The 15,994-nt window shown below is 44.2% G+C and overlaps 7 protein-coding genes across 7 annotated transcripts; 3 read left to right on the top strand and 4 right to left on the bottom strand.

Moving 5' to 3' along the window:
- Positions 1–816: 816 nt before the first annotated feature.
- On the top strand, positions 817–3,237 carry EAE98_008763 (uncharacterized protein; the record flags this gene model as incomplete). The annotated part of the gene is made up of 1 exon (XM_038956386.1): positions 817–3,237. The coding sequence occupies one exon, from the start codon at positions 817–819 to the stop codon at positions 3,235–3,237; it is 2,421 nt and encodes an 806-aa protein (XP_038807098.1).
- Positions 3,238–5,109: 1,872 nt separating this feature from the next.
- EAE98_008762 (uncharacterized protein) lies at positions 5,110–5,462 on the bottom strand (the record flags this gene model as incomplete). Its single annotated transcript, XM_038956385.1, has 2 exons — positions 5,110–5,289; positions 5,442–5,462. The coding sequence occupies 2 exons, from the start codon at positions 5,460–5,462 to the stop codon at positions 5,110–5,112; spliced, it is 201 nt and encodes a 66-aa protein (XP_038807097.1).
- Positions 5,463–7,700: 2,238 nt separating this feature from the next.
- Positions 7,701–10,983, bottom strand: EAE98_008761 (uncharacterized protein). Its single transcript, XM_038956384.1, has 2 exons — positions 10,601–10,983; positions 7,701–10,551 (listed from the first exon to the last, which is right to left on the bottom strand). Exons 1-2 carry the CDS (start codon positions 10,649–10,651, stop codon positions 7,813–7,815), a joined length of 2,790 nt encoding a protein of 929 aa, XP_038807096.1. The 5' UTR covers positions 10,652–10,983; the 3' UTR covers positions 7,701–7,812.
- A 94-nt stretch (positions 10,984–11,077) lies between these two features.
- On the top strand, positions 11,078–11,332 carry EAE98_008760 (uncharacterized protein; the record flags this gene model as incomplete). The annotated part of the gene is made up of 1 exon (XM_038956383.1): positions 11,078–11,332. The coding sequence occupies one exon, from the start codon at positions 11,078–11,080 to the stop codon at positions 11,330–11,332; it is 255 nt and encodes an 84-aa protein (XP_038807095.1).
- A 420-nt stretch (positions 11,333–11,752) lies between these two features.
- On the bottom strand, positions 11,753–12,049 carry EAE98_008759 (uncharacterized protein; the record flags this gene model as incomplete). Its single annotated transcript, XM_038956382.1, has 1 exon — positions 11,753–12,049. The coding sequence occupies one exon, from the start codon at positions 12,047–12,049 to the stop codon at positions 11,753–11,755; it is 297 nt and encodes a 98-aa protein (XP_038807094.1).
- Positions 12,050–12,353: 304 nt separating this feature from the next.
- EAE98_008758 (uncharacterized protein) lies at positions 12,354–14,414 on the top strand (the record flags this gene model as incomplete). Its single annotated transcript, XM_038956381.1, has 3 exons — positions 12,354–12,563; positions 12,634–14,329; positions 14,386–14,414. The coding sequence occupies 3 exons, from the start codon at positions 12,354–12,356 to the stop codon at positions 14,412–14,414; spliced, it is 1,935 nt and encodes a 644-aa protein (XP_038807093.1).
- Positions 14,415–14,686: 272 nt separating this feature from the next.
- On the bottom strand, positions 14,687–15,842 carry EAE98_008757 (uncharacterized protein). Its single transcript, XM_038956380.1, has 3 exons — positions 15,693–15,842; positions 15,532–15,610; positions 14,687–15,407 (listed from the first exon to the last, which is right to left on the bottom strand). The coding sequence occupies exons 1-3, from the start codon at positions 15,711–15,713 to the stop codon at positions 15,025–15,027; spliced, it is 483 nt and encodes a 160-aa protein (XP_038807092.1). The 5' UTR covers positions 15,714–15,842; the 3' UTR covers positions 14,687–15,024.
- Between the last annotated feature and the right edge of the window lie 152 nt (positions 15,843–15,994).

The following is a 15,994-nucleotide window of genomic DNA, read 5'->3' as shown; positions in this document are numbered from 1 at the left end:
GCTAAGAGTTTAGTGGGAGAGGTGGACTTCTCGTCTTGGAAGATTTGAAATTGAGAATTGGGGAAACTATTGAGTGATAGTTCTAATTCATGTGGGAATTTGAAATGACATTGATCGATTATATTGGTGTGGTAAGTCGTGAAGAGAGGTGATTTTTCTGTAAATGTCTGTCTTGGCCCATTGCTACTTCAGATTCGGATCACAACTGAATGGCCACAATGATACAACATGATATGATGGCCATGCATGCAACGCCCCGTTATCATCAAGTCAAAGTCCACCTACCCATGACCTGCAAATCTCTAAGATCGACTTTTAGTGCCGCATTAGTCGGCGTTCACTGCACCTGCCATTGATGCAATAAAACGCCATCAAGCCGCCACTAACCTTGAATTGTTCAAAGTCGATATATTTTCCCACGGGTTGGGAATCTTTATTTTGTTGATTGTTTAGCCAACGTCCGCGCAACTACGAGATGCGGGCGATTAGTTCCTCCTTGCATTGCGTTGCTAAGACGAATCTGGGCCACCAGCGTGGATCTTCAAGTCGGCAGAGCTATAATAATGGCAACGAGCTTCCTTAACCTTCAGCTAAGTTTTGCAACATTTTTCACTGTTCGAAAATCTCATCATGTTCATATTTGAGGATTGTTTCGTAAGCTAGAGCTGCGCAAAGTGGTTCGATTCAATCACAGCTTTAACAAAAAGCTATGTGAGTGTGACGATCTGTCGGTATGTCTTCTTCGAGTGAAGCTTTCCCGGTTGCGGGAACTTACACATTTGTCTAACATGGTGCCTACTACAGATAACAATCAGAATGAATCCAGTAACTAATAGTAAAACTCCTCCACCGCGTTTGGTGGACATCAACCCCCTGAGGCCTCAGTCTATGGGAACGCCATCATCTATCAATCCTACACTGTTATCGCGCCGCCGGACGAGTAGATCTCATAATCATGGCACAATTGATACCGTACCAGAATTGAGAAGATTTAACAGTTCAGGTACCAAGTCAAGTGGAAGAACGAGACCTCGTCAAACGACTAGTCAAAGCTATGGATCTTTGGATACAACATCACCTCGACGTGAAAGAGAAACCATGAAAGATTTATCCGAGTTCCTCATGTCTTATGATCCCCCGGCGCATAATCTAGTTGCTCTCCCACAAACCGCCCCGAGAAAAAAGTTTGGTCTTCTCCGCAGGAAACAAAAGAAAGAATTGAAGTCTAATCAGTTCTTGAAACTCCCCGATACCGCCATTGCTGCCAAAACTCGTCAGGGCGTGCAGTATATAGCAATTTCGATACCGCTAGAACATGATTACCTGGGGAGATTTCCAACGCCTCCTGAGATGACTTCAAATTTGACACAGGTTCCAACACCGGATAGAAGCCCTGTTATTATCCCCAAGCCAGGCTACAATGTTGGAGATTCTTCTACGCCTCCACCGGAACTTCCTGTACTTAATAGGACCACTTCAACCTCCAATAGGAATACTTGGGGTCCAGGCACTTTAACGAAAGTAGTTACAAAACCAGGGTCGGAAGAGGTGATACTGCAAAATGGATACATTCATCGAACCAGTCAAGTGTATACCCCTAATGGGAGTATTTACTACGATGCTCCAGAATCCCGACCTCGACCGCATTCATCAAAAGCATTTTCCTCGCCCGGTCCTTCATTTAAGATAGCTCCAACAGATAATCCTCGAGCAAATTCCCTCAATTCCGTCAACCGCCCAATACTCTGGAGCAATAGATCCGATGGCCCCTTGCGAGTAATAAACAGAACACCATCTCCTGATATCAAGCCGAATCATCAGACTCACAAAGTGATCAAATCGATATCCACTATTCATAGTATCGCAACTACAGGAACAAATATCAGGCACTCGCTAAAGTCTACACCAGATAGTTTTAACACGAACTCCTCAGCGCAAGCAGTGTTTGGAACGGCTGAGACGGTTGATCTGCAGAGTTTCAGAGGGACTCCAAGGCCTTCGATTGCTTCACCGGGAAGCGAAAATATTATCCAGTTCCCTGCGGCTAGTGCGGTGGAGGCAGAAGGTCAATCTAGGAATCAAGCGACTGCTCCCACCGAAATTGCATCACCAATAAGTCCACAATTTGGCAGTAATGAGAAACGAGCAGATCAAGCAACACATCAGAGCCGCCGCGAGAAAGTACGAGCAAAGAAGGAAAAAGACTTGGCCTCTATTCGCTCAAGAAATTCGAGTGTGGATCACACAAATATAAACATAAATACTAATACAAACAAAGCATCCGTACAATCCGTTCCAGAAGATTCTTTCATCGAAGCCGAACATTTGTCTCCCCTATCTTCAAATCCAACATTCGGACCACCAAACCGCACCCTGAAACGCCTCGCCCCAAACACGAATGGATTGTCTACAACTCGTATAATGCTCGTCGCTGACTCCCCACCTTATATTGGAGAATTAAGACAGTGTGATTTCGGAGCACGTCCCATTTCGCCTGCTTTAACGATGAAATCGCCTTCGAGACTCCCAAGACCTACGTTTGATTCAACAACCTCTTTTTATCGAGTTGATAGTGAGGAATCAGCTTACACGCATCAGTCTACTCAAACTATTTTGAGTCATACCACACCTTTGGCGTCGACGACATGGTTAGGGAAGGAAAGGGACGGGAGGAAGAGTAGTGATGGTTTTGGTTATGGACGTATGGATCTCTGTTCTGATGAAAATTTAGGTTATTTGAATGGGGATGCACATGGGAAGATGGATAGAGATATGAGTGTGAATATGGAGAGAAGAAGCACGGGAGAAATAGGAACAAGTCTAAGATCGACGAGTTTGAAAGAAAAAGAATTGGATGTGCGAATGAGGATTGTGGAGAGACATACGGATGTGCTTTTGAAGACGTTGGGAGGGATTGCGAAGAGTTTTGATGGGTTGGGGGCAGTGGGGAGATTGAGGTGGGAGGAGGTGAATGGGAGGGGTGGGGTGGGAGTGGGGTCGAGGTCGAGTGTTATTGGGATGGGGGGGAGTGATGGGGAGAGAGGCAATAGGATGGCGAGTGAGGGGAAGGGGAATAGGAGGAGAGCTAATACGACGGGGATGGGGATGCAGAATAGGGATAGGGATACGGATATAGATTTGGTGATGAGGGAAATTCGGATGGCGGCTCCGAGAGTTAGTGAGGAGAGTTCGAGGGAGAGGAGAGGATTGAGTAATGAGTTTGGAGTGTTTGTTTAAGGGAAAGAAAGGAAAGGGGGAGATGTTGTAGTATTAATTGAATTTTACTACCTTTGTTCAATAACTATCTAATACTCAATCCTTGTTCACTTCCAACCACCTTGTCAATCCCTTACTTATATACTTTCTCTCTTTTCCCTCCTCCTCCTCCAAAACCCAATTTCCTTAAAAATACCACAAGAAAAGTAACATCCATAACCCCCCAACATCACAATACCTATCCCACATCACCACATCTACACATCTACACAACTAAATACCTATCTACTCCGAAAAAACAGAGTATACATACTACCAATTTAAACCGCTTATTATCTTTCCTATATCTCTATCATCTATCTATCATCTCCCTATCCATCTATCCATCTATCCATCTCATATATAAATAAACATCCACTCTACTCTCCCCTCCTCTATCATTTCAACCTCTATCCCTAATTCAAATAACCACATCATCATTCTACCGTACATATCAAAGAACCCTCCGCAATTCTTTTACTTTTCTTCTCCTCGCATCCCGTAACAAGTACTCCTTTTTCTTCTCATTTGCTCTTTTTTCTCGACAGTCCATTTGAGTTTTCTCTAAACATAAATCCCTAAACATAATATCCCGAAATATGAATCTCGAAATATAAATTTATCCCCCAAGTGCTCTCTCTCTCTCTCTCTCTCTATTCTAATAAACCAAAAAACTCAAAGAAATAATAACTTCCCGCGGGATTTGAGTTTCTTTTGTAATTGTAATTGTGATTGTAATTGTGATTGTGATTGTTGTATGTGTGTGTGTGTTTATTTTGTTATTTAATATTCGTTATGGAGTTTGTGTTTCTGTTTATATGTATGTGTATATATGTATATATACCTAGTACTTACTTGGAGATTTGCTTGGGAATGGATGTTGAATGAATGTGATTTTATTTGATCGAGGAAGATATCCAGTAAGATATCCAGTAAGATATCCAAGATACTTCCTCAGAAAGGAAAAAGATATAATTTTGAGATAGGAAATAGAAGATAGAGATAGAGAGGAGAAAGTAAAGTAAAGAAAGAAAGAAATGGTAGAGGAATTTAGTATATTTATATATCGAGCTTTGTTTTGCGAAGAGAGGGAAAGGAGGATCGAAGAGGTAGATACTGAAATGATGATGTAGGGATGGGATGACGGTGGAGAGGGGAGGGAGGAAGTATTAAGATCATTGAGGTAAGAAATATGTTTATTTTAAGGATATGTATGTGTTGGAGATTATGGGGATAGTGCTGTATATTTTGGAAGTAGATGAAGATGTGAATTTTTATTAGTATCTCGCTGTGTAGATGGTAGAGACAGTTTTATATAAAGGGAAATCTAAAGAAATAATAGTCAATCGAATTCATACCTCCAGAATTGCCATATTACGTTCGTGATGAATTCTCACCTTCAGTTGAAACTCACAACTCACACGTCACAATCAAAAAGCAAGACATGGTGTAGTAATATAATGTATCATAATCATTAAACCTCTCCTTCCTCTCTCATCTTCAGTACATGCAAGCGCGTGCGCAAGCAAAACCATGCATAAACTCATCTCCACCTTCCCACCCATCCACCATCCATAATTAAGAGAAAAGAAACCGGGTATCGAGTCGAATCGGAAAAAACAAAAATAGCTCTCCTCTCTCTCTCCCTCTGCCACCCCCCCCCCCCCCCCCCCCCATCCCACCCCATCCATCCATCGTCCATCAAACACCTCAGGTATCATAAAGCAAACTCGCAACTTCGCACACACTACTCCTTCCCCCATCTCATCTCTTCAACTGTAGATTGATCGATTGGTCATGTTGAGAGATGGTGAATGCTAGAAGGTACCCCTCGCGCAAAGGCAAGGGACCCTTCTAGACATGACTTGTCGTACGTCTACCTCTTCTCCTACCGCCACAGCTTCCGCAAGTCAAGCAGGAGATGAGGACATCGAAGAAGGCGACGATGGCGTTGATGATACCGGTGAGGATGGCTCCGATTCCGTTGACGACGGCCATGAGACCAGCACCGATGGCGCGGAACATGCCAGTGATCTAGAGAGGAGGTTAGTTTGTATTCTTTTGCTTTGGAGGGGAAGTTGGAGGTGGGAATTGGCATGATTTGTTGATGAGATCGATAGATTTCAAATCAACGAAACTCAAGACCGTGGGGAATGGAGAATGGAGAATGGTAGAGAGAGACATACACAAGAAACAACGGCTCCCATTTTGATTGATTTGTGATTGTACTTTGTGTAGTAGATTTGTGTGTGTGTGTTTGTTGTTGATTGAAACTCAAGAGTATCTCGAGATTGATGTTTGTTTGTTTGTTTGTTTGTTTGTTGATAGAGTACAATCGATGGATTGGATTGTATGTTTGTATGATATAGAGAGAGAGAGAAAAAGAAAACCGAAATAATGAGAGAGATGGCACTCTATATATTTGATTCCCTCACCACCTCTCCAAAACCTGCCGTTCCATCCTTTCCAATCAGATGATCCCATAGTCGCGTCATACCGTAATAAAACAGTATCTACGCTACCTACGCTACCTGCCCTACCTAGTCATTGAATTAAATCCGGTCCAAGACCTGTCAATATTAGTGCCCTGCCCTGCCTTGCCTTGCCTTGCCCGGGAATTAAAATTGTCCAAAAAATGGTATCTGAGTGACGTCACCATCAGAAATTTAGTCGCATCAGATTTTCTTTATTCACTCTTCCTCTCACACTTACCGATGCTAACCTGGTTATTTTCCTGATCCCTTGCTTCCTCAATCCCCTTTGCCTTACCCAAAGAAGAATAACTCATTTCATCCTCCCACTCTCATTGGATACAATTGGAGTCGGAAGGAATCACATACCAACGTCTCGCATTTTTGTTAGTTTTTCGACGGAAATCAAAATCAAGGCATGGCGTATGAACAAGTCTCCGTTTTAGGTATGCCACGGCGCTGATTACGGGGATTAGTTCCCGTGATAGGGCCTAGAGTGGTAATTGTGGCGCGCTTGATGGAACTAGTGATGTCAGCCACTGTGGCGCTGGCCATCTTGATGTCACTAGCCACATGAGCGGATGCATTTTTAAGTTTTTTTAAGTTTGAGGGTGATGTTACTGGAGGGGAATAAGAGGAGATTGTACGATAGATCTGATATGGAACTTTTGCATTTGATTTTTCTTATCTGACTCGGTTCCTTGAGATGATGCTGCAACTGCAATGGAATTCGGATAAAGGAAGGATGTGATGAATGGGTCAATGGATGGATGAATGAAGATTATCGAGATCAATGATCCTTCCATTGCTCTCTCTGTTTCTTACTTAATGACGTAGTTCCCCAGACCAGACCAGACCTGGAAATTATGAGAATTGACCAGATGAACCCATCAATGCCAACAAGGCCAACAAGGCCATACCCGACTCCTTCTTGATCAGTGCAGTGTTTCTTCTTAACTCACACTTCTTATTACATTCTCTCCATTCTCTCCATTCTCTCACCCAATAAGAAAAAGGCCAGGAAAAAGAACTCAAACATGGAGATTGAAAATTTCTTGGATCCACACCACAGTGACCACACACTTTCGTTTTCGTGAAGCGTGAATCGTGAATCGTGATGCGAGGTTATCTCATCTCATGGCTGGCAGCTGAGGAAGCGGCACATTTCCCCGATGTTTTGATTACATGGTAATTCGTACCACATTTGTATGTGTATGTATGTATATATCTGGTAGGTGAGGAGGAAATGCCATTTTACTTGTATGTGGTCTATATGTGGTCACCTATACGCATCCAAGGCATTCTTCCTGGTCAGTAATCTCATTTTTGAAATCTAGATTTCCTCATACCGGGGTAGGACACAATCCATCACCAACTTCTCGACATCCAGCCCTTTGTCAGACACATGCAGTACTATCTATACATTCATTTCTGCCCAAAACTACACACATCTAATATGCGTAGACTTCTTCTATCACGAATAAATGCATACGATATGTACAAGAATCCATATTCATCCATCTTCATCTTCACTCATCACAACTATTTCAAAATCAACGATAGCATAACCCAACTCCCGATCCTTAGTACCAAGATCCATGTATGTACGATATTTCGGGATATAAATGTCATACTACATATATTCTTACAATCATACATACATGACACATGTAACAGTGACAGTCTACATATAATTTTAATGGAGAAAAACGTTATGACAGGTGGAGAACCGAACGAACGGGGGCTTGGATCAACAGATAACGTCTAGTTCATCGTGTTGATGCTTCGATTCGAATTGAGACATGGTCGGTGTGGTCACTGTGGTGCTAGTGTTTGGAATCCACTTGTACAAAGCTTGGTTTTCGAAGCGCTGGTGGCCGGATATTTATGATGGATTTGTTAGTATTCAATGATGTATGTTTAGAATATAGATTGTGTATGGTACGCGAAACGTTCGTCGGTTATGATATCTAATTGGCTAGTTAGCTTCTTTCTGTTGCGCCAGAACACATGGCCACGCATGCGATGGGCGTTATTTTCTAAATACATCGAACAGATAATTTATCTGAATATATCCAATGCCACATTATTCGAGTACACTTTTATTGAAGAATCGATGGATTTGTCTTCCAACCTCCTTCCCAACCACCGGCTCTAATTCCTCCAAATCGGCATTAGCCACCTCCTTAATACTCCCCAACTCCATTACTAGATTACTCAGATTCTTCCCCGTAACCCCAGGCACCACTCTTAACATATCCTGAGGTTCCCGATTAAATACTTGATCCTCCGCACTTGCACCACCTTCAAGTCCAATCTTCACAGCTTGTATAGGATCTGGCTCAGGTTCTTGTGTCTTGAGATTTTCGAATATCTCGGCAGTTTGATATGGACTAGAACTCCAGATGATGCGGAGTCTGGGGAATGCGAGAGTGAGGAGCACAAGTTTGGATTGGAGATCAGATGATGCATTTGCGGCTGATACGGATGATAAAGAGCCCGAGAGATCAGCAAACGGTTCAAGGGTGAAAGATTTGCCTTGGTCGAACTCAATGAGTAACATTGGTGACTTGTAGTGTTCGAGCATAGTTTCGGCTTGATTATACAATCGGCCATCTTTGAACGATGAGATCAAATCCTTGATTGATTTACGCTCCACACATATGTTGGGAGAAAGGACATAGTCTCCGACGGTAAGCATACAGGGCACTACGACCATGCTTCGACCGTGAAGTAAAGATGGAAGTGAGGAGCGGAATTCCCGAACATCAACTACCACCCGCGGGGGCTGGGCTGTAGCGGCCAAGCGTCCTCCACCAGCGATACGTGTATTTATGGTACGGAGGAAAACTTCTTGCGGATCTTCGAGGCCATGCGCGTCAAGAGTCAGTACAACAGACATGTTAGCCTTTTCCTTTATAAGTTTGGTAAAGGCGTCTTTTTCTCGGCGAGTGGATGACAGGTAGCGTTGTTCCTCTACCGACCCGCCATAATAAAGGAAGTATACTCGGACGTTTCGATCATTATGTGAAGAGCGATAAACCTCTACCCTACGAACAAAAGATGTGTCGGGTTCATACATGATGATATACCGCGGCTTTACTTCTTCGAGAATATGCTCATCCATATCCCCGTCATACGCGTGAACTACCACAAGATCCTTCATCTCATAAAGCTGATAGTAATCTTCCATATCATCCAAAGGATCGGCAATGACTTCTTCTTTCTGCAATTCCTCCACTTCTGTTGGCTTTATTTCTGACATTAATTCAGCAACCTCAAGGGGTTTATCTTCCGCAGCTTGTAGACTGCCATTGGTGGCACGTGTGGATCCTGAGCTCGAGGCGCCCCCTCTCACTCTCCTCCTTTTGTTTGCTGGAGCTTTACCTCGGGAGCTGTTCGTAATACTGTTGGCGTTGCTAATACCATTTAGTGCGTTTTGATTCTCATTGAAAAGAGCCGCGCTAATTTTCGCGAACTTCTTCTTCCACTCTAAGTAGCTGCGCAATTTTCGCCTCATCATGATTTCTGCTGATGGCTCTTGATCTTCATCCTCATCATTTTCGGTTGTTTCCGCGTGGGCGTGCATACTTTGAAGGTACTCTCGCAATTGCCAACATTGAGCCGAATCTGTGCACATTATCAAGATCGTGCCATTAGAGTCATCCAATGGCACGGGATTGAAGTAGAGATCTCTATCAATTTCATCTAGCACTTCAGCAAGCACTGACCATTTTGGCTGTTCCTCCAACACAGGTTTCAGAAAATCCACATCATCCGTTCGTGTAGCCTTGCCTGTGTATACCCTTCTTTTCGCTGTATCAAATACGGTATGTGCTGCATCGAGGAATAGCCAAGGAGATTGATTCTGCCGTGTAGATCCAGCAGGAGGCTGATGCGCAGCAAGTATCATATCTAAATGACGATTGAATGAGACCGCATCATATGTTAGAAGAGAATGTAGCATCCCTCTCAGGACAGTCAAGTCGTTGACAATCTGTTTTGTCTTCCAGCTGACTCGATGCCATACTGGATCAAGCTGCCTGCGGATGACCATATCAAATTGCTTGTGTAGAGCACTATCAACGTTCCAATCGTCCATCTCTAACCCAGAGTTCGATTTCTTCAATTCACCAATACTAACCTCTACACATTCCATTATGGCATTTTGGATATCTCGCATGGAGTCAGACATCGAAACCTCCAGTTCAATAACCTCGGCTTTTTTCTTGCCTTCCAAAGCTTGAGCAACATTTATATGGAATCTTGGCCATATTGATACGTTGCGTAGGAATAGATTTCGCATCATAGTGGACAGTGGCGAAAATCCAGTCGCAAATGGTTCTGGATTGTCCGAAAAGGCTTTGAGAAATCCAGCCTTATTTTTCTGTCTGTATATCCGAAGTATGAAGGCCTCCAGTGATGTAGCTACAACCTTATCTGCATGTAGCACTACCACGCCAGTGATTGTCTCGGTGTTTAATAGATTGGTCAAAAGATCGACAACAAGAATTCTAGATGTAATGCTAAATATTCCTCCTTGTGCATACATCTTTTCTCTTGTGCCGACACTCATGAGATCCGTGTTGACGACAGAAAGACCTCGCGCTCTAGGAGCCATGCTGATAGCAGCATGCTCTGCCAGTGCTTCTCCAATCCATCCATTCTCTCGATCATCTGCGCCAACCAGTATTATTAGGTTGTTTCCAGCTGCATCATATGAATGGAGGAGGTTCGTAACAAGTCTCAAGAGGCCAAGGCCGCGAGCAAGAACGACAAGCTCATCTTTTTGTCGAAGCTCTTGGAATATCTCTTGTTGATATTTCTGCAGTTCTCATTAAGATGTCATTCATACGAAGGAAGATTAAATTTACCAGTGGCAGTGACAGCTTCACGGGTTGTTGTTCGCCGTTTGATGAAGACATCTTGGAGGTATCATGACGCGTTGACCAATTGAAGGATAACGCGAACCACACACGATGTCAGAAGTAGTTTTCAGTATATAGTATATCCGTATCTACCCACGTCAAATGTCTCAGACGGCCTTTTTTAGGCAAAGACTTAGGCTGATCTGATCTTAATGGTTCATTCAATATGCTCAAAATCTTGATCTTATCACGACCATTGTTCGAGGAATCATAGTTATTGGTAGTTGAAGTTAGCGATAGAGAGCTTTATCCCGTGGTCTTCGAGTTACGCCTGCCTACGTCATGAGGGGAAATATGGCTTATATAGAAGAGAGAATGAAGGAATCCTGTTGATGAAAAGCTCTTATCTTCATACTATCTCAAACTACGAATACACGAATCTTTTCAAAGTCAAATAATATATTCAAACCACCACCCTACATCATGCCTGCCGGTCCAGACGAAACTCACCACCACAAAGCTGGTGAAGCAACTGAGCACGTTATGAAGAACTCATCCTCAAAGACCGATAACAATGCTAGCGACCATCCCCTCCATAACCAAGGCGAAGTAAAGGGAGAGAAAGTCCAATTCCGTCATCACGAGGCAAACCCAGGACCTGTTGTCCCTCAGAGTATGCCGGAGCAAGAGGGATCCAAGGCGGACCGTGAAGCAAAGACGGCTGCTTTGAACGAGTAAAGCTCTTCGGTATGTCTATCATTAACCTACCCGAAAGTCTAAACTGATTCAACAGACTTCAAAACCCCTTACACGAATCGCACGATCACTCCGAACGTAATGTTAATGAAGCAAGAACTCATGGATGGCTGGCGTTGGAAAGGGTGGAATGGTTAAGGAAACGGATGATAGTGAACATAATGTGGTACATATCTGATTAGCAAAGACGACCAACACGAAATAAAGCTTCCGTCTTTCTCAAACATGGATATTGATGTGAGTGGTGTGCTATGTATGTTGTCGTCCTCATACTCGTACCAGAGTGATTAATCCCCATCTCATTGCAAGTCTATTGTCATGCAGTACAGATGCACCGATGAGTCGTTGGTAGTTGTATAAGACTGAGATTTTGCCTGTTAAAATATCAATCTACAACATGAATTATGATATTCTCATGGAATTTCCGAAAGTAACATAGATGCCTATGACCAGAACGCGCGTTACAATAATAATCCATGGATGTGAAAGATGTTCGCATTCGTACTTTCGTAAGAGGTAATGCGATGTGGAATTGTGAGATGCCCATTCGTTTCTCTGAGATTCGGAACATTCTGTGGCTTCGCCCCGACCAGTGGCTGAATTGCTTGGCATTTTTGTCGTAGCAGCATTACCCATACACACATACGGAGTACGACAATCTACATCTGTGCCCAACTTGACATTGACCGTTTCAACCATTGTGAATCAGCACATAGTCGCTGCGGAATTTGGCTACCTAACAGACCAGTATCATTCGCTTTACTTTTTGGTCCAATTCCCTACTTCGAACCATTGCGATAGGAAAAGAATCATCGCACAATCATCGCTTCTTTCCAATGCTTCTAAGAAGTGTGAGAAGTGCGACCAACACGAGAGCAATCTCCCACACGACCGAACCTCATTTCCAAAAGCCCTACGAAGATACATATTATAGGAGAAAGTCCGATACAATATAAAATCGAATATTCTATTGGGGCCGATAGATATTCAATAAGCCCACAAAATGCCTTCCATATTGTCAGACGATGATAAAGAGACGGTCAAACGCATGGTACCAAAGGCCTCGAACAAAATACAGGCAGTAGCAGTCGCCCGTCTATATATTGCTTATCCCGATCGTCATAAATGGACATACACTGGTCTACAAGGAGCGGCAGTTCTTGCGAATGATCTTGTCGGAAATACCTACTGGATAAAACTTGTCGATATCTCGGTCAGTGGCTCACCTCTATACTATCCCGGCAGTACTTCATCAATGATCAAAGCTAACTTTCGTGTTATAGTCTACGAATAAAGGCGTCATATGGGACCAAGAGATATATGATACTTGGTCATATAACCAAGATCGAACATTCTTTCATACCTTCGAAACAGAAGAATGTTTGGCTGGATTGTCCTTCGTAGACGAGAAGGAAGCCAAAACCTTCATGAAAAAGATGAATGATCGAGAAAAGAATGCTAGTAAAGCTACAAAGGCCAATCCTTTTGGAGGCGCTGCGCCGGCTCATAAACACAGTCTCCTCGGTGGATTTTTCGGTGGACACAGACATTCTTCTGCTCCATCGATACAACCTACTCCCCCCGATTCGCCTAGCTACGTACTCCCACCTTCACAACCGGCGCATACAACGCAGAACAACAGGCACTCGGGTGGAAGTTTCAGGACAGGGCAGGCCGAATACGCAGCTTTGGAAGCGATCGATCCTCATTGGCGAGAAACATGGGGCGAGGACTTGAGAGAAATGGGTATTACAGACGACATAATCAGGGATAATCAGGATTTTATTGCAGACTATATTCGAGAAAAGCAAGCTCAACAAGTTATAACACCTACGCCTAGTGGTATCGAAAATCAAAGAAATAAAGCCCCTCCTCCACCTCCACCTCCAGCAGCACCTCGAACCCGTTCCGATAGTCCTCAAAGTTCTAATGCTGGTCATGGACGAGGTGCACCACCTCCACCTCCTGCACCAAGGCGATCCAAAGCAGATATTGCTCGAGAGCCAACACCACCAAGAGAGCCTTCACCACCCAGGGGTCCCCCTCCCCCCAGGTTTGCAGCTCCACCGCCATTCGCAGATGCTGGAAAATTTGCGCATACCAATGATAGAGCACCTTCTCGAGCACATGCTTCTTCTAATCCAGGGCCACCCCCACCACCTAGGCCTGCGAAAACCCCTATCGAAGATTACGAACCAGGGGAATCAGGTTCGAGGTTTGGAGTTCCTCCTCCTTTCACGGGAACAAGAATTACGGCACCACCTCCTACCCCACAACGAGGTCCTGTTCCACCCCCGCCTCCTAGAGATATCCATCAATCACACAGTAGTCATGCTATACCGCCTGCACACATTCCTCCTCCGCCTTTGCCACCCAAAACTCCAGCGTCTCCGGGTGCTCCCCCCTTGCCTCCTGCTTCCACTCGCCCTGTACCTTTACCTCCGAGAGATACTGCACCACCTCCACCTCCTTTGCCTCAAATGAGCGCCCCACCTCCACCTCCTTTACCGCAATCCGCTGCTCCACCTATTCCATCATCTGCTGCTCCTCCACCTCCTCCACCACCTGGACCACCCCCAGCATTTGGAGGACCACCTCCCCCTCCACCTCCACCTATGCCATCATTTGGCGGTCCTCCACCACCTCCACCTCCTCCAGGAAATGGACCTCCAGCTCCTCCACCTCCACCACCACCTCCAAATCGCGATTCTGCTTCGGGTGCTCCACCGCCACCTAAACCTACTGGAGATCGTGCAGACCTAATGGCAAACATTCAAAAGGCCGGTGGTATTGGAGCTCTCAAGAAAGTTGATCGATCGCAAATTAGAGACAGAAGTGCTGCTGCCGTTCCTGGTGCAGACACTGGACCTGCGGGTAGTGGACTTCCTCCTGCTGGTGCATCTTCAGGGGGCGGAGGCGGATTGGCGGATGCATTAGCAGCTGCTTTGAATAAGAGAAAGCAGAAAGTTAGTGCTAGTGGTGAGTTTTCATTTCATAATCTTAGAGTTTGTATCCTAGGCTAACATTTTGATCAGATGACGAAGCGGAAGATGATGATTGGTAGATGTGATGATGTGATTAGTTGTTTAGTTTGGTAGAGGAATGAAGTCAAAAGGGGGCGAACTTTGTAGTTTATTGAGCGTTTACTAAGTCAAGTAAAGAAGAGACGTTCAGTCAAAGCCCTATTAGTCGGAATTGGCTGCTTCAAAGGAACGTGGTTGGCTTAAGAGATACGGGTAACTCGAGTACAAGGAGTTTTAGTAGTTAAATCAATCGAAAACATTAAAAATTGTAAATTAAAGTTTGTGTATGTCGACATTTTGTATGCACCGTGGTAAAACCTTGAAGTGATGCATTCAATTCGGCGCAAATCACAGCTGATGCATTCAAGATAAAATAAATAGACTATATCATTATTCGGATAGCCTTCAGTCTATGCTACGAAGATTGGAATTAAGAGTCCTGGTCAATACATGCATAACGTCTCTCCCACTATACAAGTATCGCCAGTCGAATGAAGCACTAGAAGGAAAAATGCCTGTCGAGGTTCTCGGGATCCAGCGAGTGAAACAGTAACCAGATCCAACGAGATTGAGAGAGAAGACAGTCTTTCTTTCCATCCCCCTAACCACCACTATCAATCGTGGAGGGGAGCCACTAACCCCCAGAACATTTTAGATATCATCAATATCAATCTCCTTGCCCTTTCCTCCTTCAGCAGCATCATCAGAATCACTGCCACTATCTCTGTCGTCATCGAACTCGAAGTTGCAATCTCCGTCTTCGCCTTGTCCGTAGGTATCGGTCTCGTTGATCTTTGCGCTCTCGGGTAATTCTCCGTAGGCCTTCAAACTTCTGGCTTCGTCGGCGCTGTACTTGAGAATGACATCTCCCTTCTCATCTTGGTAATCACGGAGAGAAAGGAGAATGATATCTCCTTGGTTGATCCAGACCTTCTTTCTGAGCTTTCCACGGATATGTGCAAGACGTCTCGTGCCGTCAAAGCAGAGAGCTTCTAGACGACCGTTTCCGAGCATCTTAATAACTTGGGCATATTCTGCAGAAAGCCGTTAGTTGGTCATTTGCAGAGTAAATTGACTCAAAGGACAAGGAGCGGTAAAGGAGAAGTAAAGGTAGATAGCGGTTGCAGACAGTAGCCTTAGGGAGTAGGGAATATGTACCTTGACCTTCTTCCTTGAAGGTTAATTCACGCTTCTCGTTATCGTTCTCGTTCTTTCCACGACGCCTGTTCTTTCCTCCCTATTTTTCGCAACTGTGTCAGCCTAGATCAAGATAGTGGGGTGGAATATTTCCAATAAAAAATGCGACAATGTCTTCTTACCTTTCCCTTATTCTTAGGCATATTTGCTGTTGTTTTACCTTACTGTTGATTCTTGGATTTCGGGTTGAAGAGTATTTGTGGTTTGCGGAATTGTTGTTTTGGGTGTGGTGTTGGAACAAGATTAATGAAGAAGGAAGAAGAAGGCGATGAAGTAGCAAACAATAATTTATTTCTGGGCTGGAGTAGTGTCATAAATTGTGGTTCACTAGTGGTGGGGTCTTGGCGCACGCTAAAGAGATCCGGTCCGACCAAATTGATGAATTCGCTTTGTTACGGCTCCATTGTCATTGATCGAGACCCTT

Source organism: Botrytis deweyae, assembly GCF_014898535.1.
Source record: "Botrytis deweyae strain B1 chromosome Unknown BDEW_024, whole genome shotgun sequence".
In the NCBI taxonomy this organism is placed as follows: domain Eukaryota; kingdom Fungi; phylum Ascomycota; class Leotiomycetes; order Helotiales; family Sclerotiniaceae; genus Botrytis; species Botrytis deweyae.
Note: the sequence above shows the minus strand (reverse complement) of the source record. Positions and strands in the feature narration are given on the sequence as shown.

Bases quoted from the DNA above. Each gene is read 5' to 3' on its own strand.
- EAE98_008761 (XM_038956384.1), bottom strand. From the start codon at position 10,651: ATGTCTTCATCAAACGGCGAACAACAACCCGTGAAGCTGTCACTGCCA. The intron at 10,552-10,600 runs GTAAATTTAATC...TGAGAACTGCAG, and splicing joins TGAAGCTGTCACTGCCACTG to AAATATCAACAAGAGATATT.
- EAE98_008757 (XM_038956380.1), bottom strand. From the start codon at position 15,713: ATGCCTAAGAATAAGGGAAAG. The intron at 15,611-15,692 runs GTAAGAAGACAT...TGCGAAAAATAG, and splicing joins TGCCTAAGAATAAGGGAAAG to GGAGGAAAGAACAGGCGTCG. The intron at 15,408-15,531 runs GTACATATTCCC...GGCTTTCTGCAG, and splicing joins CTTCAAGGAAGAAGGTCAAG to AATATGCCCAAGTTATTAAG.